This window comes from Nerophis ophidion, linkage group LG10 (assembly GCF_033978795.1).
Source record: "Nerophis ophidion isolate RoL-2023_Sa linkage group LG10, RoL_Noph_v1.0, whole genome shotgun sequence".
In the NCBI taxonomy this organism is placed as follows: domain Eukaryota; kingdom Metazoa; phylum Chordata; class Actinopteri; order Syngnathiformes; family Syngnathidae; genus Nerophis; species Nerophis ophidion.
The window spans coordinates 38,556,694-38,581,192 of NC_084620.1; the positions used below are offsets into that span (position 1 = coordinate 38,556,694).

Here is a 24,499-nt window from a genome sequence, read left to right on the forward strand (position 1 = left end):
AACTATTTTGTCATATTTTTCCGTATTCTTCTTTTTCTTTGCAGTGACTGAAATGCTCGTCAATGTCTTAAGCATCTGTTCCAACGACGAGCTGACAACCGACGAGGAGCTGGACGGTAAGTAGGTCTTGCTGCAGTTGCGCCATCTGTCCTCAAGAGGGAGACAAACTACAGTCTTCTCTTCACTTGGGCCATGTCCAAACGAACACATGGAGAGTTTAAAAAATACATATTTGGAGTTAAAACCATCTCAGTCTACACACAAATGCGCACACCTGCTGTCACGCACATTTTGTCCAATCAGAAGGATGGAAAAGTAGCCACAGCTGACTTGGTGGCATTACATCGCTGTTATCATAATGCCTATTTTGATCTACTAAACGTACAATGACATGTACATTATCTTTAAAACCCGCCTGCACGTACACAGAGCCCTGGGAACATTATGAACCCTTTTTTTTTTCGTGTTTAAAGTACCTGTGCTGCTGCAACCCTACACTTATCAAATTATCCAACCATCCATTTACTACCGCTTGTCCCTTTCGGGGTTGCAGGGGGTCGCTGGAGTCTATTTCAGCTGCATTAGGGCGGAAGGTTGAGTACACCCTGTACAAGTCACCATGATAACATGTTTAATTAGCAACATGGTTATATATTACATGTGCAGTGAAGTGTACATTATATCTAAAATCAGCACGCAGTAACGAGTCTAAGAAACTCTTTTGCATGTTTAAGTACCTAAAGCGCAGGGACGTTCGTGTGCCGCAGCAAAACTCTAGTAGAGTTATAACGCATTTAATGCTGAATATTGAGATACATGTGCAATGAGGTGTATATTGTAATGGTTTGCAGGGGGGAGGTGACGGCAACAGACACTAGAGTATTATGTAGCTCTATGGATTTATTATATATATATATATATATATATATATATATATATATATATGTATATATGTATATATATATATATATATATTTATATATATATTTATATATATATATATATATATATATATATATGTAAATAATCAAACAATATAAATAAACTATAGAATGATGTGTGTCAAAATAGCAAGAGTGTGTATGGTGTAAGACTATGTGTGGAATTTAACTGAAGTGTGTGTTACCAAGTGTTGAACGAGAGAAGAGGAAGTCCAAGGGAAGAGAGAGATCCGTGTCCAAGTGGGGGAAGTCAAGGATTGAGGGAGGCAGTCAGAGTTCAGAGGCAGATCCAGGGAAAAAGTTAGACGCACAGCTCACTTTAAAGACGACGGAGGGTACTGCGGGGACGACACAAGAAAACACGCACTGAAAACACAGATGGGCAAACACAGCAAGAGCAGGATTACATGAAGCAGGACGTGGCTTACTGTACTCGAACAGAAGACTATACCTGCCTTCATAAGTTGTGCAGGCTTATGAAGGCAGGTCCTTCATTACGGACAGGTGTGCTGTTTGCCGGTGGCCGGAGTACAGTCTTCTGTTCGAGTACGGTAAGCTACGTCCTGCTTCATGTAATCCACGCTCCTGGATGTGCGCGGCCATGAGCGCGTCCCGAGGCACGACAAGCAGAGCACAAGGATGAGGGCACATTCCAAAGCGCCCTGGCCGTGACATATATTGTCTTAAACATACACAAGGAGGAGGGATACGTTGTGTGTTTTTAGTCGCTTGGTCACGCCTGGCTCCATCTACACAAATGGAAGCTACACATGATGATCTGTCTTCAAACAAGGATTAAAAACTTGAGATAATGTTGTTCTTATGAGACAAAGCAAAAAGTATTGCTAGTCAAAGTTTTCCCATCAGCAATCATATCCAAAAACAACTGACTGTCATTAGCGCCGGTGGGAGTGTCGCAGAACCCATTTTAATGTCTGTTTTTATTAATGTTTACATTCAAACATACAGTAAGTCCCCTTATAGTGTGTTTAAAGACAGCAAGGGGTGTTGTTGAGCTTTGGAAATGACAGCGCACAAAGGTGACGTCATCAATGGAGTACAAGTGTCTGTTTGTGCCGCGCATACGCTGAGTATGTGTTTGCGTGTGGACGATTATTAAGTATCCGTGTTTGTGAGGACATGGCCTTGGTCTCATTGTTTTCTGCTATATAAAATGTGACAAGAGCAAAAACTATTCATTTCTGAAATGACTAATCCTAGTATTGTATTTATGTGTGTCGTCAAAGTATTCCCAAGTTAAAAGTAAGGATTTTCTCTGCTAGCTCCGCCCCCTTTTCTCTTTCTCCCTTTCATATTCACCTTCTTTTACTTTGACTTTATCATCCTCTCCTAAAATTCTTTCACTCACACTGTCATTTTCTGTTCCTTTTTTCCATGGTTTCCACCGGGTCTGTTTTCGACTATGGATTTTCATAGTCAAATTTGATTCGGTAGATTAGTTTCTGGTGGATCTATGGTATTCTTTTTAAAGAGAAATAAACAAATGATTATATGTAGTAGTAAATACTGACTGGTCGCGAGGTGTTAGTTACCTACTGCATGTGCACCAACACTTACGCAGTGAAACTTTTTTATTAGTAGATTGCACAGTACAGTACATATTCCGTACAATTGACCACTAAATGGTAACACCCGAATACGTTTTTCAACTTGCTTAATTCGGGGTCCACGTAAATCAATTCATTCATCATTCATCCATCCATCCATTTTCTACCACTACACCCTGGACAAGTGGATGCAGTGAATCCCCTAAAGTTAATTAAATACCGTACATTTGCAGTATAAAATAAATACCTTCAATTAAAGGGGTCACATGATTTGTTTTGACATTTAAAACAAGGCCTTGTGGTCTACATAGTGGTTCTTTGGTCAAAATGTTGCATCGATTATGGTTTATAGACCATCTTAAAACTGCTTTCTTTTTTTTCTTTTTTTATTATTAATCAATCAATCCAACAAAATAATACAATTCCAAATCCCAACCCGGCCCAGCATAAGTTAGAATAACAATCAACAGAGCAATTGAGAGGACACACGAACATGACACAAAACATTCCAGCAGGTCAAACAAAAATGAATAATATCAACAGTATCAACATTAATGAGAATTCCAACTGATTATAAATCCTTCATTTACACTATCATCACAGCCATTTATAAAAAATTAAATAAAAACATAAAGAAAATGAATAGACAGATTTCGGATCGTGCCTCCACATCGACTGCGTTTTCTCCCCATCAAAAATGTTTTAGTGTCAGAACGTTGACTATGACGAAGTTTACTGCGTGGATAGTTTTCCCGAGATGCAAAAGGACTGGACCGTACATGGCGTAACAGTGAATACATGATTTAATATTATTACTTAAAAAGTACCAAACAAAAGGCGCGTACAAGGTGGACGCAAACTTAGGACGTGAAACATGAAGTAAACAACGCACTAAATTGCGGCTTGAATAACAAAGAAAACTTACGTGGCAAGACAAGAGCAGCATGAATAAAGCATGAACGGAGTAGAATAGAATAGAATAGAACAGAATACAATAGAATAGAATAGAATAGAAAGTTCTTTATTGATCCCTGGGGGAAATTCAGCACTACAGTTCGCTCACAATACACAATAATAATAATAAATAATATATGACATATATTATCCGTACAATATATAATATATGAATAATATAAATATATTCTACATATATTCTACATTTAAGTGCAGTCAAGAAGGAACATATGCATTATCCAGTGATGACGGCAGAACAACCAACAGAAACTGACAGCCTTAAATAGTCTCTGTGATTAAAAACTATATATATATATATACATATATAAAAGTCCAACACGTGTGACAGGTGAAACTATTGGGTCGCCATGGTGACAAAACAAGGGAGTGAAAAAACAGGAACTAATGGAGTCTTGAAGTAACAGCACATATCAAACAAAACATGATCACAAGACATGATACACTACTTTAATTAGAAATGGCAACAGCGGAGGATGAATTTCCCATAACAAGGATTAAAAAATACCATTAGGAAGTTTATGGACTACAGTGTCTCCACGTACTACAAATGCGGACGAGCGCAATTTTTCAGGATTTATGCAGATCCTAAATACAGATCAGCAGGTACCAGAGGGTTAGAAAAGATGCTTTTGCATAATATTGCTAAACAAAACACCAGATAATGTCTTACCTTATACACACACCATAATAATACTCTTATGTTAAAGCACAGTATAAGTCATCAAGCGGTGCGACTTCATAACTTACCAAAGTCGTACTAAAACATTTTGATAGATTTTTGAGCGCTGTGTGTAATGTTCTATATTTTCAATGGAACATGTAAACAACATCAACAATATTTTGATGTTGTTTACTTGAGTCATATTGCCATCATATTGCAGTATACACCTATCTCTTGTGTGACTGCCATTTACTGGACACACTTATCATTACACCATGTACCAAATAGAATTGCTTTGAGGTCAGTAAGCGAAACCAGAATTATTCCGTAGATAAAGCGCATCGGGTTATAAGGTGCAGTCGAGTTTTGAGAGGGGGAAAATGATTTTAAGTGCGCCTAATAGTCCAGGAAATGTGGTAATTGAATGATATTTTCATAGCTTTCTGTAGTTCAAGTCACTTGATTGATCAAAATAATCAATCCAGTAAGGTGCTCACAAATCTGGATGCGCTCGCTCAAATTTCACACGGCAGAAGTGTCGCAAAATTATTGTGTATGTAGACAGCCTATTGAGGGTTCTTTTGGATTAGGGACAGACACAAATTAGTACACACATTTGCAAATAATTTGACCTCAATAATATAGCAGGGAGTGCATGTGCATGTATGAGCCAGTCTGCCCCTCAACAAGAGGATAGGGAAAAAAAGAAGGATTTTATTGAAGACAGCTTCAGACTACAATGGCAGACCCACGTAAATCTCTACCATACATGGATAATCTGCTGATGTCCCCAATTGGAAAACAATCACAAATTAGAAAAATTTTAAATGGCTCGTTTGGAGGAAGTATGTGCAGTTGTTTTATAAATATCTCCCCCATGGATTGATTTCCCATTTTTGGGACTCATGGAGGTCCGAAATTCGCAAGAAAACGGTACTAGTAGGTAAGAAAAGTATAGATGGAGCTTCTACTCGCTGGCTGTTAGGTGTGAAACTACTCTCCAGCCACCCAGCCGCTATACTGCAGTTGGTTAGTCTGCACAGGCTATGGGGAGAGGCACTTTCAAGCCAACAGTTGACACACCCAAGCGAGCAGCAAAGAGGAACTATCGCTATCTGCTGTGCAAGTCTAGCAGAAGTGAACAAAATAAACAGATAAGATTAGTGAGGAGAGATAAAGGTTCCCAAGCAAATTGGTATACCATATTTTCCGGACTATAAGGCGTACTTGAAATATTTTTTCCCCTCAAAACTCAACACTGTGCCTTATAACCCGGTGCGCTCAATGTACTGACCTCAAAACTATCTTTATTGGTACCTGGTGTAAAGATAAGTGTGACCAATAGATGGCAGTCACAAACAAGAGATACATGTAGACTACAATATTACTCAAGTAAACTTCAACTTTTTATGTTCTATTGAAAATATAGAACATTACACACGGCGCTCAAAAATGTATCAAAATGTTTTAGTCTGACTTTGGTAAGCTATGAAGCCGCACTGCTAGATGGATTGTACTGTGCATACAAGTATTATTATGGTGTGTGTATAAGGTAAGAGATATTATTTGGCGTTTTGTTTCGCAATAATATGCAAAATCTATGTTCTTGCCCTCTGGTACCTGCTGATCTGTATTTTGGATCTGCATAAGTCCTGAAAAATTGTGCGAGTCCGCCTTTGTAGTCGATGCCGACAACGTAGTCGATATCTTCTTATGGGATATTCATCCTCCGCTGTTGCCATTTTTAATATAAAGTAGTGTAAAGTTCTTACTTATGTCTGTCAGTAAATTCGCCATGAAAGCGCTAAAACATACCGTTGTAGTGAGTTTACATTATTCACCCAAGGAAGTTCCGGTCAAACGTTTTTTCACGGGACACATTTCCGGCGGATGAGGAGTTTCTGCTTCATTATTGATTTAAGTAAAGTCTGGATGTCATTAAAAGAGTTAGCTCCATCTTTTGACACTTCTCCCACTCCCATCCTTGCACGCTACACCGCTACAACAAAGATGACAGGGAGAAGACGTTGCCAAAGGTGAGCCACATTAATAAGATCGCCCACAAAACGGGACATGCGGAAGAGAGGCTCAGAAAGCGACTCGACTCACCTACTCAGTGGCCTGGTGGTTAGAGTGTCCGCCCTGAGATCGGTAGGTTGGGAGTTCAAACCCCGGCCGAGTTATACCAAAGACTATAAAAAAATGTGACCCATTGCCTCCCTGCTTGGCACTCAGCATCAAGGGTTGGAATTGGGGGTTAAATCACCATAAATGATTCCCGGGCGCGGCACCGCTGCTGCCCACTGCTCCCCTGACTTCCCAGATGGTGATCAAGGGGATGGGTCAAATGCAGAGGACAAATTTCACCACACCTAGTGTGTGTGTGACAATCATTGGTACTTTAAATAATTTTGACAAAATAATAGAATGGAAAATGACACAATATGTTACTGCATATGTCAGCAGCTAAATTAAGAGCCTTTGTTAGCTTACTTACTACTAAAAGAAAAGTTGTCTCGTATGTTCTCTATTTTATTTAAGGACAAAATTGCAATAAAAAACATATGTTTAATGTTCCGTAATTTTTTTTGTTAAAATAAAGCCAAAAATGCCATTTTTTGTGGTCCCCTTTATTTAGAAAAGTACCAAAAAGGAATCGAAATACATTTTGATACTAATACCGGTACCAAAATATTTCTTTGTTTTGTTCTTTGTACCAATAATTGTCACACACACACTAGGTGTGGTGAAATTAATCTCTGCATTTGACCCATCACCCTTGATCACCCTCTGAGATGTGAGGGGAGCAGTGGGTTGGTATCAAGACAATCCTAGTGCAGAAAAATAGAATAGAAATGTGTTAAAGTGGCATCACACCAGGATGCAGGGACCAGAAGCAGTGATCACTCTCTTGTGACAGCCGAAATTCTTAGCAAATGTGGATTTAAAAATAGATCAATTGTCTACACTGCAAAAAGTCAGTGTTCAAAAACAAAAATTACAAAAATTAGGGGTATTTTATTTGAACTAAGCAAAATTATCTGCCAACAAAACAAGAAAATTTGGCTTGTCGAGACTTTCCAAAACAAGTAAAATTAGCTAACCTCAATGAACCCAAAAATACCTTCAAAAGAGTATATTCTCACTAATAACAAGTACACTACTCTATGAGTACGTTTTTCCTATTGTTTCATTGAAAATAAAACAGCAAAGTCCATTAGGCTGCCATCTGTTTTAATATGAGACAATTGTGTCAAAGTCATGATTTTTTTTCATGCTTGAAATAAGAAATTATTACTTAAAAAAGGTAGTTTTTTACTTGTGAGTGTTGATGACACAGCTCTGCAACAGTTGATATTCTAGTTTTTAAGCATGTTTTACTCAATATAGGTCATCCAATCTCAGCAACAAGCTGTAAGATCTTACTGAGATCATTTAGGACCAAAACCCTTAAAACAAGTAAAACACTCTATCAAAAAATTTGCTAAGTGAGAAGAATTATCTTATCAGACAGAAAATAAGCAAATATCACCCTTATTTGAGAGTTTTTAATCTTACTTAGATTTCAGTTTTTGCAGTGTACACACAAGAGTCTTTTATAATTGTTAAAGAAAACATGATGAACGCAAACGATTTCTCCTCCCAACACACCTGACAGCTATTACCACAGGTCTAATATCGGAGGATTGTATTGCAAGGTGGATAATCGAATCAGACTCCTCTGAATCGAATCTTCGACGATTCGAAAACAGCCTTAGTTGCCACTTTGTTTAAATCACAACCTCTTTTTGTGATGTTTTAATCTGACATCCCTAACATGTGCTGTTTCTTTCACATAATCATATAATTTCTGTCATGTTTGTGTTTGACTTCATCATCTAATTTATTTTCTGTTTTTTCAGAGTTTTTGTGTTCAAGGCTTTTCGCCTTTGCGCTTCTTTTTGCTTCCTATCTTGTCTTCATTCTCCGCCGCCACCCACACCATTGCCTCATTCATGCTGCAGCCATCCACTGACAACTCTGTCCCCTTTCTTTGTCTTCCTCTTCTGGGGGGTGTTTCATGAGAAGGACAGCTTATATATCCCCTCAAAAAAGGTACAAACACGAGCCGAGTCCTCGCTTTGTGCAGAAGGTTTGGTCAGGCAAACTAACCTGTTAGGACGTGATTGAGGCTCCTCAGTGTGTTTAGTGACATGCTTTGACAGTCTTATGGTCAGATGTTTGCTCTAATGCAGGGGTCCCTAAACTACTGCCCGCCAGGGTCCAAAATCCGGCCCGCAGGAAGTCCCAAGTTACAAAAAATTAAATAATTACTTTATTTGATTTTTCATTTTTATTTTTTTAAACTGTCCTTTCTAATCAATTTTACTGTTGTTACCTGTTGTGTCTCCTAGCCGCTCAGGCAAATCATATTGTCGAAAAATGCATTTTCCCATCGATAACAGTCAATAAGTGCGCAATATATATATATATATATATATAGGTACACGTGTGTGTATATATATATATATATATATATATATATATATACATCCATCCATCCATTTTCTACCGCTTATTCCCTTTGGGGTCACGGGGGGCGCTGGTGCCTATCTCAGCTGCAATCGGGCGGAAGGCAGGGTACACCCTGGACAAGTCGCCACCTCATCGCAGGGCCAACACAGATAGACAGACAACATTCACACTCACATTCACACACTAGGGCCAATTTAGTGTTGCCAATCAACCTATCCCCAGGTGCATGTCTTTGGAGGTGGGAGGAAGCCGGAGTACCCGGAGGGAACCCACGCATTCACGGGGAGAACATGCAAACTCCACACAGAAAGATCCCGAGCCTGGATTTGAACCCAGGACTGCAGGAACTTCGTATTGTGAGGCAGACGCACTAACCCCTCTGCCACCGTGAAGCCCTATAGAAAGTTTGGGGACCCCTGCTCTAATGCAACCATAACCCCGGGAAAACATATTGACACTAAAATAATGTTTGTGTATAATTTAGCAGGGGGTGTTAATCATGTAGGAGTAGCATGTATGCAACGTTGCTGTGACGTGTGGCTCATTTCAAACCTCGGCATCCTCTGACCTTCCAAGCCCTCCAACAGTCGCATCGTTCCTGCGCGTTAGGCAGCTGCTAACCATGTGCAACCTCTGACCCTGCAGGTGCCACGGCTTCTGCTCGCAAGGAAGTGATCCGCAACAAGATCCGCGCAATCGGGAAGATGGCCCGGGTATTCTCTGTGCTCAGGTAACCTGCACTTCTAATACATAACAATGAACAAGTTAAATGCATATGCATCAGATGTGCCACAACAGTATGTTAAAGGTGTTTGGTTCAAAATCTAGCTTTTTTTTTTTTTTTTTTACAAAACCTGTGAAGTTGGCCCGTTGTGTAATTCGTAAATAAAAATAATACAATAATTTGCAAATCCTTTTTACCTTATATTCAATTGAATAGACTGCAAAGACAAGATATTTATTGTTGGAATTGAGGAACTTAATTTTGTTTTGCAACTAATCGTTAATTTAGAATTTAATGGCGGCAACACATTGCAGAAAAGTTGGCACAGGGCCATTTTTACCAATGTGTTTCATGGCCTTTCCTTTTAACAACACTCAGTAAACGTTTGGGAACTGAGGAAACCAATATTTGAAGCTTTTCAGGTGCAATTATTTCCCATTCTTGCTTGATGTACAGCTTAAGTTTTTCAACACAGCCCGTTGTCGTATTTTATGCTTCATAATACGCCACACATTTTCAATGAGAGACAATTCTGGACAACAGGCAGGCCAGTCTAGTACCCGCACTCTTTTACAATGAAGCCACTCTGTTGTAACACATGGTTTGGCATTGTCTTGCTGAAATAAGCAGGGGCATCCATGGTAAAGTTGCTTGAGTGGCAACATACGTTGCTCCAAAACCTGTATGTACCTTTCAGCATTAATGGTGCCAACACAGATGTGTAAATTACCCATGCCCTGGGCACTAATACACCCCCATGCCATCACAGATGCTGGCTTTAGAACTTTGCACCTAAAACAATCCCAGTGGTTCTTTTCTTCTTTGTTACGGAGGATACGACATCCACAGTTTCCAAAAACTATTTGAAATGTGGACTCGTCAGACCACAGAACACTTACACTTTGCATCAGTCCGTCTTAGATGAGCTCGGGCCCAGCGGAACGTTTCGGGGTGTTGTCCATAAATGGCTCTGGCTTTGCATGGTAGAGTTTTAACTTGCACTTTCAGATGTAGCAACCAACTTTAGTTTCTGACAGTGGTTTTCTGAAGTGTTCCTGAGCCCATGAGGTGATATTCTTTACACACTGATGTCGCTTTTTGATGCAGTACCGCCTGAGGGATCCAAGGTCACAGGCATTCAATATTTCGTGCATTGACGTCTCCAGATTCTCTGAACCCTTCACCGAAGTTGATGAAAATCCCTTAATTCATTGCAGTAGCTCGTTGAGGAATGTTATTCTTAAACTGTTCGACAATTTGCTCAAGCATTTGTTCACAAAGTGGTGACCCTCACCCCATCCTTGTTTTTAGAATGACTGAGCATTTCATGGAAGCTGCTTTTATACCCAATCATGGCACCCACCAGTTCCCAATTAGCCTGTTCACCTGTGGGATGTTCCAAATAAGTTTTTGATGAGCCTTCCTCAACTTTCTCAGTCTTTTTTGCCACTTGTGCCTGCTTTTTTTAAACATGTTGCAGGCATCAAATTCCAAATGAGCTAATATTTGCAAAAAATAACACAGTTTTCTAGTTCGAACGTTAAGTACCGTATTTCTCGGAGTATAAGTAGCTCCGGAGTAAAGGTCGTACCTGCTGAAAATGCATAATAAAAAAGAAAAAAAAACATATAAGTCGCACTGGAGTATAAGTCGCATATTTTGGGTAGATGTATTTGATAAAACCCAACACCAAGAATAGACATTTTAAAGGCAATTTAAAATAAAGAATAGTGAACAACAGGCTGAATAAGTGTACGTTATATGAGGCATAAATAACCTACTGAGAAGGTGCCTGGTATGTTAACGTAACATATTATGATAAGAGTCATTCAAATAACTATAACATATAGAACATGCTATACGTTTACCAAACAATCTGTCACTCCTAATCGCTAAATCCCATGAAATCTTATACGTCTAGTGTCTTACGTGAATGAGCTAAATAATTATATTTGATATTTTACGGTAATGTGTTAATAATTTCACACATAAGTCGCTCCTGAGTATAAGTCGCACCCCTGGCCAAACTATGAAAAAAACTGCTACTTACAGTCCGAAAAATACGGTATCTTGTCTTTGCAGTCTATTCAATTGAATATGGAGGAGACCAAACAAATCCGAGCGCGCTGTTCAGTAGCGTGGCCTCTAATTAGCCCAGCCTCAGACAGTGTTACTATACTGGATTAAAAAATGTATATTGTGTAAAAAAAAAAAAAACATAAGTGTGCTTGTCTCACATAAATAAAGATTGTGATGGATAGAGAAATTTCCTAAAAAGTACAGTTCTCCTTTAAGATGTATAGCGAAGCCCATCCAGAAGTTCAAAATTTTGCATTTTAGTGCCTCTCCTCTCAAAAAAGTGGTGACTGTCTGGACACATTATTGTTGGAAAACCAGTAAAAGCTTAATTTTGCATAATATGGGCAATATAAAGGTACAATAAACCTAATTTAATTTCTTACATCTATTTATTTACTTGTTATATTATTTTTTCTCTCTAAAATATCATACATTTCGAAATATTTTTTACAATAAAATATATCTCTCAATGCCAAATTAAGATCATTTTCTGTGTATAGTCCTGGCCAAAAATGTGACTTATTTTTGTGCTTCAATAATATTGAGGCCTATTTTTTCTTATGTGGGATCCCCATAAAAAAATTAATTTGGGGGTTACTATAACAAAGCCATAACATGTTTTCTTAAGAAATACTAAGGCAGCCGAGTTAAGTCACTCCCAAAACTTTTCCAGTCACTTTTGCATCATAGGGCACAATTAAGTAATGTTACACCACCATTAGTACCTATTGTTTTGCTATTTACTCATACACATGTATATATAAATATGTATATATTTGTTTGTTTGTACCGGTATATGCTATTTGTCTCTAGGGAGGAGAGTGAGAGCGTGCTGACACTGAAGGGTCTCACCCCGACTGGCATGCTACCGAGCGGCGTGCTGTCCGGTGGCAAAGAGAAGCTTCAAAATGGTAAGCCCGCTTGTTGGACACCACAACTCGTTTTTGCAAACTAACTGCCCCCCGCTGAGACACCTTTGCGGAAAGCACTTGAATATCTCCCTCTGAAAGTAGATAATATGTGTCATATACTAGTGAGAGAATTATTTTAACATGTCCCCATTTTCTTGTCTGTTCCACTGGTTGGCTTTTCAAATATGATTATTACTTCTATGTCTTTCTTTCTCTTCTCTTCCTAGAAACCGCAGGTATATTCAGTTGTGCAAGTATCCCCGCTTTTCTTCCCCACCCGTTTTGTGAGATCAGTTTAGTTTAGTCCCGCTCACCCTCTCATGTTCAATATTGCAAACTCAAAAGGCTTTGAAATGCACCGATTTTGAGTTGGACAAGTTTAGTAAACACGCTGACTAGTGTGGAGTTCAGCAGTAAGTAAACATGTCTGGTGTAAGTGAGTAGATTGTCACAGATAGCCACTAGTGAATGAAAGAGGGAGTAACTGCCTTTTTATTCATTAATAAAACAGGAATCGGTGAAACTTTGCTCGCCTCCCACAACGTAAAGATTTTTTAAAAATGAATAAATGAACAGTGAATGTGTTCAGATGGAAATCACTTTTAATTTTTGCAATTGTAATTGGGTTCCCTTAACCTTCGTAAGGTCCTTAATTCCCTCCTTCTGACAAAAAATGTCAGCTGCTTGAATATAAGATAAAATACTACACTTTTTATGTTTTCCCACTTTAAACCAGTCAATCTTTGAAAGCTCATTTAGCCTAAAATATCACATATTAATAGTACTTGAAAGAGATCTTATCAATCAATCAATCAATCAATATTTATTTATATAGCGCTAAATCACTAGTGTCTCAAAGGGCTGCACAAGCCACAGCGACATCCTCTGTTCAGAGCCCACATAAAGGCAAGGAAAAACTCACAACCCAGTGGGACGTCAATGTGAATGACTATGAGAAACCTTGGAGATGACCGCAGATGTGGGTCACCCCCTCCCCTTTAGGGGAGACCGGATGCAATAGGCGTGGAGTGGGTCTAACAAAATATCGTGAAAGTCCAGTCCATAGTGGATCTAAGATAAAAGTGACAGTCCAGTCCATAGTGGATCTAAGATAAAATTGAGGGTCCAGTCCATAGTGGGGCCAGCAGGAGACAATCACGAGCGGAGACAGGTCAGCAGCGCAGAGATGTCCCCAACTGATGCACAGGCGAGCGGTCCACCCCGCGTCCCGTCATTAACTTTAACACATAAATACAGATTAAACCATCATCAATAATAATATGATTTAAAATTGTAACACATTTAATCCATCTGCAGCAAAACAGTAATAGTTTTTTTTTTTTATTTAACTTTTCAAAGGTATTTTTCTTCCTCTTACAAATATTAGGCCCTAAGGTCAACAAGCAACATTGATTGTTTTTCTACAGTCAAATTAAAAACAAAAACTCCCATACAAGAAGCATTTCCCAAATAGCTGCTGTAAAAAGATGATATATTCATGTTCTTTCTATTTGAAATTAGTCAGTTACAAACCCTGTTTCCATGTGAGTCGGGAAATTGTGTTAGTAAATATAAACAAATACAGGGCTTCACGGTGGCAGAGGGGTTAGTGCGTCTGCCTCAAAATACGAAGGTCTTGAGTAATCTGGGGTTCATTCCCGGGCTCGGGATGTATTTGTGTGGAGTTTGCATGTCCTCCCCGTGAATGCGTGGGTTCCCTCTGGGTACTCTGGCTTCCTCCCACTTCCAAAGACATGCACCTGGGGATAGGTTGATTGGCAACACTAAATTGGCCCTAGTGTGTGAATGTAAGTGTGAATGTTGTCTGTCTATCTGTGTTGGCCCTGCGATAAGGTGGCGACTTGTCCAGGGTGTACCCCGCCTTCCGCCCGATTGTAGCTGAGATAGGCACCAGCGCCCCCCGTGACCCCAAAGGGAATAAGCGGTAGAAAAGGAATGGATGGATGGAGAATGATTTGCAAATTCTTTTCAACCCATATTCAATTGAATGCACTACAAAGACAATATATTTGATGTTCAAACTCATAAACTTCATTTTTATTTTTGCAAATAATAATTAACTTAGAATTTCATGGCTGCAACACGTTCTAAAGTAGTTGGGAAAGGGCATGTTCACCACTGTGTTACATCACCTTTTCTTTTAACAACACTCAATAAACGTTTGGGAACTGAGAAAACAAATTGTTGAAGCTTTGAAAGTGGAATTCTTTCCCATTCTTGTTTAACGTAGAGCTTCAGTCGTTCAACAGTCCGGGGTCTCCGCTGTCGTATTTTACGCTTCATAATGTGCCACACATTTTCGATGGGAGACAGGTCTGGACTGCAGGCTGACCAGAAAAGTAGCTGTTTTTATACCCAATCATGGCACCCAACTGTTCCCAATTAGCCTGTACACCTGTGGGATGTTCCAAATAAGTGTTTGATGAGCATTCCTCAACTTTATCAGTATTTATTGCCACCTTTCCCAACTACTTTGTCACGTGTTGCTGGCATCCAATTCTAAAGTTAATGATTATTTGCACACAAAAAAAATGTTTATTAGTTTGAACATCAAATATGTTGTCTTTTTAGCATATTCAACTGAATATGGGTTGAAAATGATTTGCAAATCATTGTATTCCGTTTATATTTACATCTAACACAATTTCCCAACTCATATGGAAACGGGGTTTGTATTTAAAACTACTGTACTTCAGTCTAAAACATAATATTTAACAATATTTATACAAAGGAACAAGAGAAAGCTAAAATAGTAACACATTCTCACATTATTCATTATTGATAGTAACACCCACTTATCACTTCAGTAGCAAGACACTAAGTTGAGTGCATTAGTCAACAAGAAGGTTAATGTGGGATGAAAAATGCCTTTTTAGTTAGAAATAACTTTTTATGTAGCTAGTTTTTAACTTTATTTATAAATGACTTTTGTCAAATTTCACCTAAATCCATCCAACGCAGCCCAAATGTAAAACAAATAAAGCTAAAGAAAACCCAAGGCCCCAATGATTATTTAAGGGTTAAACAACAGCAAAAGAAAATGGACCTTTTTTGAAACTTGCACGATTGTTTTGCTTGGAGGTACAGCTCTCTACCTCATGATTGGATTATTTAATGAATGACAATCATGTTTAATACAAACCATCACGAAATTTGGAGTATTGAATTACTTTAGCACAAAAACCTGGACGAAAACGTTGGAAACGAGCAAGGTTCCCAGATTCCTGTGGCACCATGGGAAGAATCACATGACCTCCCTCCTTCAGGCCCGGCGTGCTGCTCCGCTGTCATTGGTAACGTCATCATCCTCATCAGTCCGTGTGTGTCTTCCTGTGACTGTCCATTAATTGACATTGTTGTTTGATTAACAATGGAGACAAACGGTAAGTTGAAAGTCCATTTGATGTATCCTATCCAAAAAAACACACCTCCCACGTCCACTCATTTTCATCCCTGCTTCAAGAGACTACTTCGACAGGACGCCGACCCGTCTTGTCCCACACATTGTCCGTCTGTCTTCCTCCTCCTTTCGCTATACCGTGATGAGGACATGATGAGTGTTGTCTCTTTGACTTGTTGTTGTTGGTGGGACACAAAAATGACCTCCTCTTTGCTCACCTCTCTCATTCATTTTGCAACCCCCCTCTTCTTCTCTTCAGCTACTATTGAAGCTATTGAGGCTGACGAAGGTAAATAAATGACTAAATAAACAGGTCTGGCGGCCCTCTTCTGTTGCCCCCCTCCTCCCCTCGTCCCCTACTCCCCTCCATGGCGGCAACGGACAGGGGGCTGTGCTGGGTTTCCATCCATCTGCTTGAGTAGCGTGTGTTGGGTGTCTGTGCTAAAAGCACATGTAGTTCTTAGCTGTGAGAGAGATTTATTGTAGGAAGCCCTGTGGTTGCGCATGTTTGGAAGGGGAAACACTTCATAGCAGATTTTATCCAAAATCAGGGGTGTCCAAAGTTCAAGCTTAAGGTCATTTGCTGCCCGCAGTTTTTTGTTATTTTTATTGGCCCGCAAATAAAACGGGGGATTATGGCCGCACAGAAAAAAGGTTTAAAAAAGCCAAAACCACTGATAAATAGCATCTGCAAACTAAAATGATGTCTTACATTGTAGGTCAGGGCTTTTCAGTTCACCAGTCCAGTTTTTCAGCAGCAAATTCCTAGAAACACCAAATAGCATTCAAGCAGTATGATCTTAAAGGGAAACTTAAATTTTTGGTGAATATTGCTTATTGTTCACACTCACAGTAGGTTTTTTATTTTATTTTTGCTATTTAAATATTTTTTAAAACCCTCCTAACTAGGGGTGCAACGGTACGTGTATTTGTATTGAACCGTTTCGGTACGGGGGTTTCGGTTCGGTTCGGAGGTGTACCGAACGGGTTTACTCACGGACATATTAGGTAGCGCACCGCACGTTCTGTAACCAATTCAGAAGGAGGCCTAACACACAGCATGTTAGCAGCGACCAGGCTAGGACAACATGTAAACGCCAGAGCTGAAAGACCCTTCGGCCTCGTTAAGTTCTCCTGTTTTGGAACACTTTGGCTACGCGGTGCGATACAACAATGGAGGACGGAGGTTTGCCGACATTGTTCATCAGCAGTAGGGTATGCTTCTGCCAGCACGTCAAACATGCTAACCCCTTTGAAGCGTCCCCACCGCATTCAAGCAGCCTCTCCTCGGCGTGTCAGGCAGGGCTGAAGCAATAACAAATGTTTTTATAGCAGCAGATATAAGACCATTTTCTACAGCTTGTCCCGTTCGGGGTTGCTGTATTGCATTAAAAACTAGATTTTGACCCACTTCTATGGTGGAAGAACAAGAAGCCCATATATCCTCTTACTGCCACGTTAGCCTGGCTAACGTGGCAGTAAGAGCAACAACTTGAGCCAGTTTAATGTTGATGAACATGAACTCCGACTTAAACAAGTTGAAAAACTTATTTGGGTGTTTGCATTTAGTAGTCAATTGGACGGAATATGTACTGTACTGTGCAATCTACTAATACAAGTCTCAATCAATCAATCAAAAAAAGCACTTTATATGTGGAAAGGTTTTGTTAAGAAACCATTCTGAGCTTTATCTTATTTAGTTTTTATTTTATTTATGTTGACCACATTAACCCTGGCAATGGACCCTGTCTGTATTGTATGTTATGCCATTGTTTACAAATTTGGTAAATAAATAACCAAAAAATGTATATTTTGTTGTTTTCTTACTGTACCGAAAATTAACCGAACCGTGACCTCTAAACCGAAGTACGTATAGAACCAAATTTTTTGTGTACCGTTACACCCCTACTCCTAATACACAGCTAATTGGAGCCACCTATTGTACCTCTAAATCTAAATAAAACGTGCTGAGTAACCTGTTAGAGTGTCCGCCCTGAGATCGGTATGTTGTGAGTTCAAACTCCGGCCGAGTCATACCAAAGACTATAAAAATGAGACCCATTACTGTTGGCACCCAGCATCAAGGGTTGGAATTGGTGGCTAAATCACCAATATGATTCTCGAGCGCTGATGCTCACTGCTCCCCTCACCTTCCAGGGCGTGAGGGGAGCAGTAAATGGAGTAATTTCAACAGCGTGGTGAAATCAGTGGTAACTTTAACTTTAAATCACTTTAAAAAATGCATCCAAAAACCGTCAAAAATACTTCACAATTAATGAATAAAAACGTTCACAAAGGCTTACAGTATTTGGTGCCATGTAAATGTTCGCAAAAAGATGATGAATTTGTGAATCGAGGTTCCACTGTATAGCATTTTTGAAGTTCTTCTTTAAAAACAGCAGAGCACTCCTGTCGAATAGAGGATCTTTGACAAATGTTCTTGCAGTGGTTCCTTAAAAACAGCAGAGCACTCTGTCACAAAAAGGATCTTTGACTTTTTTGGGGGGGACGGCGTGGCGGATTTGGGAGAGTGGCCGTGCCAGCAACCTGAGGGTTACTGGTTCAATCCCCACCTTCTACCAACCTCGTCACGTCCGTTGTGTCCTTGAGCAAGACATTTCACCCTTGCTCCTGATGGGTCGTGGTTAGGGCCTTGCATGGCAGCTCCTGCCATCAGTGTGTGAATGTGTGTGTGAATGGGTGAATGTGGAAATAGTGTCAAAGCGCTTTGAGTACCTTGAAGGTAGAAAAGCGCTATACAAGTACAACCCATTTACCATTTTTCATTTAAACATATTTAATTATTTAACGTAACTTGGATTGGTTTTATTTTTACGTTATTGAATTGAAAGACTATCAAAATAGTGTGTGGCCTCTCTCGAAAAAACTTTGGACACCCCACTCCTAAAGCGATTGAACAAACTCAAATCAATCTGCCAGAGCACCTCAATGCTCGTCCATTGAAGTCTTGCTATGAAGACTGCTCGTCGCGACGATGTGCAACTTCCCCTTTCAAACAACCCAAGCAGTTGTGCCTTGTTGTTGCAACCTGTCCGAATTGGCAAACCTCTGCATACCTCCTTTGGCGCAAGAACAACCTCAACTGCGCGCTAAATAGTAGTTTTGCCAAGCTGCTATTTACAAGTACTTCCTGGCTGGCCCGCCATAGGGCAGTCCACCTCTGTAAGTTCCTCTGTGGCCCTTCTGTGTGCTGTGCTAATAACCTGTGTCTGACCTGTGCTATGCAGCAACTACACGTCATGCAAACGCCTTTTCAAAGACAAATGGACAGATTCGACTCAAAAATCCCTCATTTGCTGCATGCTCCAAGCAGACCAAACACGTGTTTAGCACCATGGAGTTCCTCTGTAATGTCTATTGTACTCTCCAGTCTCAATGTAGTTCTAGTTTGTCGATGTCTCAGTAGGAACCACAACTCTTTTACGTTGTTCCCCTATCCTTCCTTCCCTTCTTGTTCTCTCGTCTTGTTTCATTTATTTCGATCTGTGACGTGTACCCTGGTACCATCTGGAAGCGAAGGGTCCTCGGGTACTTTTTAATCACAAGCAGCATTAAGTCAGATCTTTGATAGTTTAAATCATGTTGGAAAATACTCTTTATCGTAGTAGAGAGCACAATTGTTGCTGACAGAAGGTGACCTGTAGACCCGGATACCAGAAGTACCCCAAATAGCCATAAGGGTTTTTTTAAACCACTGGTCTGTCTACTTATTATGATAATACTTTGAATTGTATGTGCTAGGGCAGATTGTTGATGTTGATGTTGATTACAACTAAAGTGACCTCAAACAACTAGGGATGGGCATCGTAGTAGAAGAAATAGGCTGGTGATTAGATAAACTTCACTGAGGACGGGGCCTTAATTGTATGTAGGTGATAATTAGAGAGAGTCCTTGAGAAATTTCATTTCTTAAAAGGGACATATGATTTATTCTAATCTACAAACCCCGTTTCCATATGAGTTGGGAAATTGTGTTAGATGTAAATATAAACGGAATACAATAATTTGCAAACCCTTTTCAACCCATATTCAGTTGAATGCACTACAAAGACAATATATTTTATGTTCAAACTCATTAACTTTATTTTTTTGGGGCAAATAATAATTAACTTAGAATTTCATGGCTGCAACACGTGCCAAAGTGTTACATCACCTTTTCTTTTAACAGCACTCAATAAACATTTTGGAACTGAGGAAAATAATTGTTGAAGCTTTGAAAGTGGAATTCTTTCCCATTCTTGTTTTATGTACAGCTTCAGTCGTTCAACAGTCCGGGGTCTCCGCTGTCGTATTTTACGCTTCATAATGCGCCACACATTTTCGATGGGAGACAGGTCTGTACTGCAGGTGGGCCAGGAAAGTACCCGCACTCTTTTTTACGAAGCCACGCTGTTGTAACACGTGCTGAATGTGGCTTGGCATCGTCTTGCTGAAATAAGCAGGGGCGTCCATGAAAAAAGACGGTGCTTAGATGGCAGCATATGTTGTTCCAAAACCTGTATGTACCTTTCAGCGTTAATGGTGCCGTCACAGATGTGTAAGTTACCAATGCCTTGGGCACTAATGCACCCCTATACCATCTCAGATGCTGGCTTTTGGACTTTGCGTCGATAAAGGTCTGGATGGTTCGCTTCCCCTTTGCTCCGGATGACACGATGTCAAATATTTCCAAAAACAATTTGAAATGTGGACTCGTCAGATCACAGAACACTTTTCCACTTTGCATCAGTCCATCTTAGATGATCTCGGGCCCAGAGAAGTCGGCGGCGTTTCTGGATGTTGTTGATAAATGGCTTTCGCTTTGCATAGTAGAGCTTTAACTTGCACTTACAGATGTAGCGACCAACTGTATTTAGTGACAGTGGTTTTTTGAGGTGTTCCTGAGCCTATGTGGTGATATCCTTTAGAAATTGATGTCGGTTTTTGATACGGTGCCGTCTGAGGGATCGAAGGTCACGGTCATTCAATGTTGGTTTCCAGCCATGCGGCTTACGTGGAGTGATTTCCCCAGATTCTCTGAACATTTTGATGACATTATGGACCGTAGAAGTTGAAATCCCTAAATTTCTTGCAATTGCACTTTGAGAAACGTTGTTCTTAAACTGTTTGACTATTTGCTCACGCAGTTGTGGACAAAGGGGTGTACCTCGCCCCATCCATTCTTATGAAAGACTGAGCATTTTTGGGGAAGCTGCTTTTATACCCAATCATGGCACCCACCTGTTCCCAATAAGCCTGCACACCTGTGGGATTTTCCAAATAAGTGTTTGATGAGCATTCCTCAACTTTATCAGTATTTATTGCCACCTTTCCCAACTTCTCTGTCACGTGTTGCTGGCATCAAATTCTAAAGTTAATGATTATTTGCAACAACAAAAAATGTTTATCAGTTTGAACATCAAATATGTTGTCTTTGTAGCATATTCAACTGAATATGAGTTGAAAATGATTTGCAAATCATTGTATTCCGTTTATATGTACATCTAATACAATTTTCCAACTCATATGGAAACGGGGTTTGTAACTCAAAAGACTTTATGTTGGTCTAGATCAGGGGTCGTCAATGTTTTCCAGGCCAAGGACCTGCAAACTGTTGAAGAGATGGAACAGGGAACCATTACTTGTGTTCCTAAAGATACCTTGTTATTGTGCAACACTAAAATATTGAAAAAGTTCACTATAGCGCTGCTAATAGCTTGCTGGCATCTAGCGCAATAATCGCTAGCGGGCAACTCGCACGTTGATTGCTAGTTGGCAGCTTTTGGCGCTAATCGCTAGCTATCTCAAAGCTAACATGGATATGACGATGTAATCGCCTATTGATGTTTTGATTTTAAACATCAATAGATCTCAACTCCACTAAAGTGTGTTGGCTCAATGCTATTGTATATTTAAATACATTACAATTGAATAGAAAAATTGTGGGGAGGAAATGAAAACCTTTTTTTTTTTAAACAGCCTGAAGCAGAAGGGCAAGAGGCTGGCCGACTTACTTGCCAACCCTCCCGGATTTTCCGGGAGACTCCCGAAATTTAGCGCCTCTACCGAAAACCTCCCGGGACAAATGTTCTCCCGAAAATCTCCCGAAATTCAGGCCAAGCTGGAGGCCACGCCTCCTCCAGCTCAATGCGGACCTGAGTGACGTGTACAAAGAGCGTGTCTGCCCAATGACGTTATAACTGTAGAATGATCGAGGGAGAGTGCTTGGTTTCTTATGTGGGTTTATTGTTAGGCAGTTTCATTATCGTCCTCCCAGCGTGGTAAAACAACACACAACAGCAGTCCAAATTCGTCTACCTAAAGCAGTTCGTCTGCCAAACAGCAATGTGTTGTGACACTCTTAAACAGGACATAACTGCCATCTAGTGTACATGCATATGGTTAGAAAAACAAGGATGGAATATTCAACCCTCAACTCAACAATGAGTAGATGAGTGTTATGTGTGTGTAAATGTGTAAATAAATGAACACTGAAATTCAAGTATTTCTTTAATTTATTTATATATATATATATATATATATATATATATATATATATATATATATAGCGTGAATTAACTGAAAGTCAAGTATTTCTTATATATATATATATATATATATATATATATATATATATATATATATATATATATATATATATATATATATGAAATACTTGAATCTATGAATCTAACGGTAAATATACTCCTCACCTTTTAACCACGCCCCCCTCCCCACTCCGGACCATGCACCCCACCTCCCGAAATCGGAGGTCTCAAGGTTGGCAAGTATGCACTATTTTTGCCAAAATAAGTGTGCCCCCCACACTATGACCTCACAATGTAGCCACTGTTTGAAAAAGATTGCAAAACGCAGCGCTTGGAGTCATCTAAAACTGCCTGCCAGCACACTTACTAATGTGTGAAGCTTACGATTTGACTTTGGTATTGTTTAACACCATTATTAGGGATGTCCCGATCAGGATTTTATGCTTCCGATAGTGATCACATGTATAAACTCTATAGTTTTAAATGTATTCATGGCGAGTGCTACTAACAGATTAACAATATCAACACAATTTAATTAGTTCCTTATTCCCTTTTATGACATACAATTGTGATTATGTGCGCAAAACAACGTCATTAGTACACTCTAACTCGGCCAAATTTAGAGAAAAAAATGTGTCTGGGGACCTGTATATCTCTATTTTTAAGAACACTAATTCATAACCTCACAATAATGTCTGATTGAATGCTAAAAACGTTATGACAGAATACCTTTCAAAAAGCTTTTTTTACTGAATGAAACACCCAGAATGTACATGTAACTAAAGAATGTGGGATTTACAATATTAATATGAACGATAAAACACTGAATATTGACAACATATGAACGTCACACCCCCTTTCGATCAACATATTTTCAATCCAACGAAATGCAACAAACACACCGAAATCAGAACGCGAAGAAGGGTAAAAGAAAAACCCCACCTACAGTCTGATACATCTGATATACCACTAGACTTTAGAACTTAGTTGTCAAAACCTCCTTTCGCGTCTGTCCCTGACACCCGCATTTCAGGCTGGCTTCTCTGAAAACACTCTGTGGAAACGCTCCCCGCCCACACTGCTGGGTGCCTCATCTGAGCTGCTGTGACTTAGATTACCATAGTAACTCATTAGATGACCATAGTACCTAATTAGATTACCATAGTAACTAGTATATCATGCAAAAGCGCAGATTCCAACCATTAATATTAGAGATGTCCGATATTATCAGTCAATAAATGCTTTAAAATGTAGTATCAGAAATTATCCTGTTTATCTGTTTCAAAAATTAAAATTCATGACTTTTTAAAACTCCGCTGTACGGAGTGGTACACGGACGTAGGGAGAAGTACAGAGCGCCAATATACCTTAAAGGCACTGCCTTTACGTGCCGGCCCAATCATATCATACCTACGGCTTTTCACACACACAAGTGAATGCAAGGCATACTTGGTCAACAGCCATACAGGTTACTCTGAGGGTGGCCATATAAACAACTTTAACACCGTTACCAGTATGCGCCACACCGTGAACCCACACCAAACAAGAATGACAAACACATTTTGGGAGAACACCGTAACACAACATAAACACAACAGAACAACTACCCAGAACCTCTTGCAGCACTAATATACACCCCCCGCTACTCCCAACCCCGCCCACCTCAACCTCCTCATGCTCTCTCAGGGGGAGCATGTCCCAAATTCCAAGCTGCTGTTTTGAGGCATTAAAAAAAAAAATGCACTTTGTGACTTCAATAATAAATATGTGCTCTGTTCCTCTCGCGCTCAGCATCGGCTTCCTTCTGGCTCCTTCTCTCTCCGTCTCTTCTCCCGGCGTTTACGTCCGCTGCCCTTTTATACAGTGCGAGAGGAGACAGCTGGGCGACCCACGCACCTGATAATATTTGCGGGGTTGATTCCGGCGCGCCCCGCCTCACTGCTTGCTCGCAGTCCACGCCTCCTCGCCGTCATCCTGGGCCGCACTGCCGGCTCCGCCTCTCCACAACATTGTTTAATGCATCCAGCGGGGCATCACAACAAAATTAGGCATAATAATGCGTTAATTCCACAACTGTATATATCGGTATTGGTTGATATCGGAATCGGTAAATGAGAGTTGGACAATATCGGATATCGGCAAAAAATCCATTATTG

General features: G+C 39.9%; 1 protein-coding gene across 6 annotated transcripts in view; it reads left to right on the forward strand.

Moving 5' to 3' along the window:
* Positions 1–24,499, forward strand: part of LOC133560773 (protein phosphatase 3 catalytic subunit alpha) — a 217,713-nt gene that overhangs the window by 189,074 nt on the left and 4,140 nt on the right. The window contains exons 10-14 of one of the 6 annotated variants that reach the window (XM_061913688.1): positions 45–116; positions 8,214–8,240; positions 9,306–9,390; positions 12,277–12,374; positions 15,662–15,778. In XM_061913688.1, the coding sequence (XP_061769672.1) occupies positions 45–116; positions 8,214–8,240; positions 9,306–9,390; positions 12,277–12,374; positions 15,662–15,759 (380 nt within the window). In that variant the 3' untranslated portion in view covers positions 15,760–15,778. The other 5 variants (XM_061913684.1, XM_061913689.1, XM_061913686.1 and 2 more) reach the window with 5 other exon arrangements.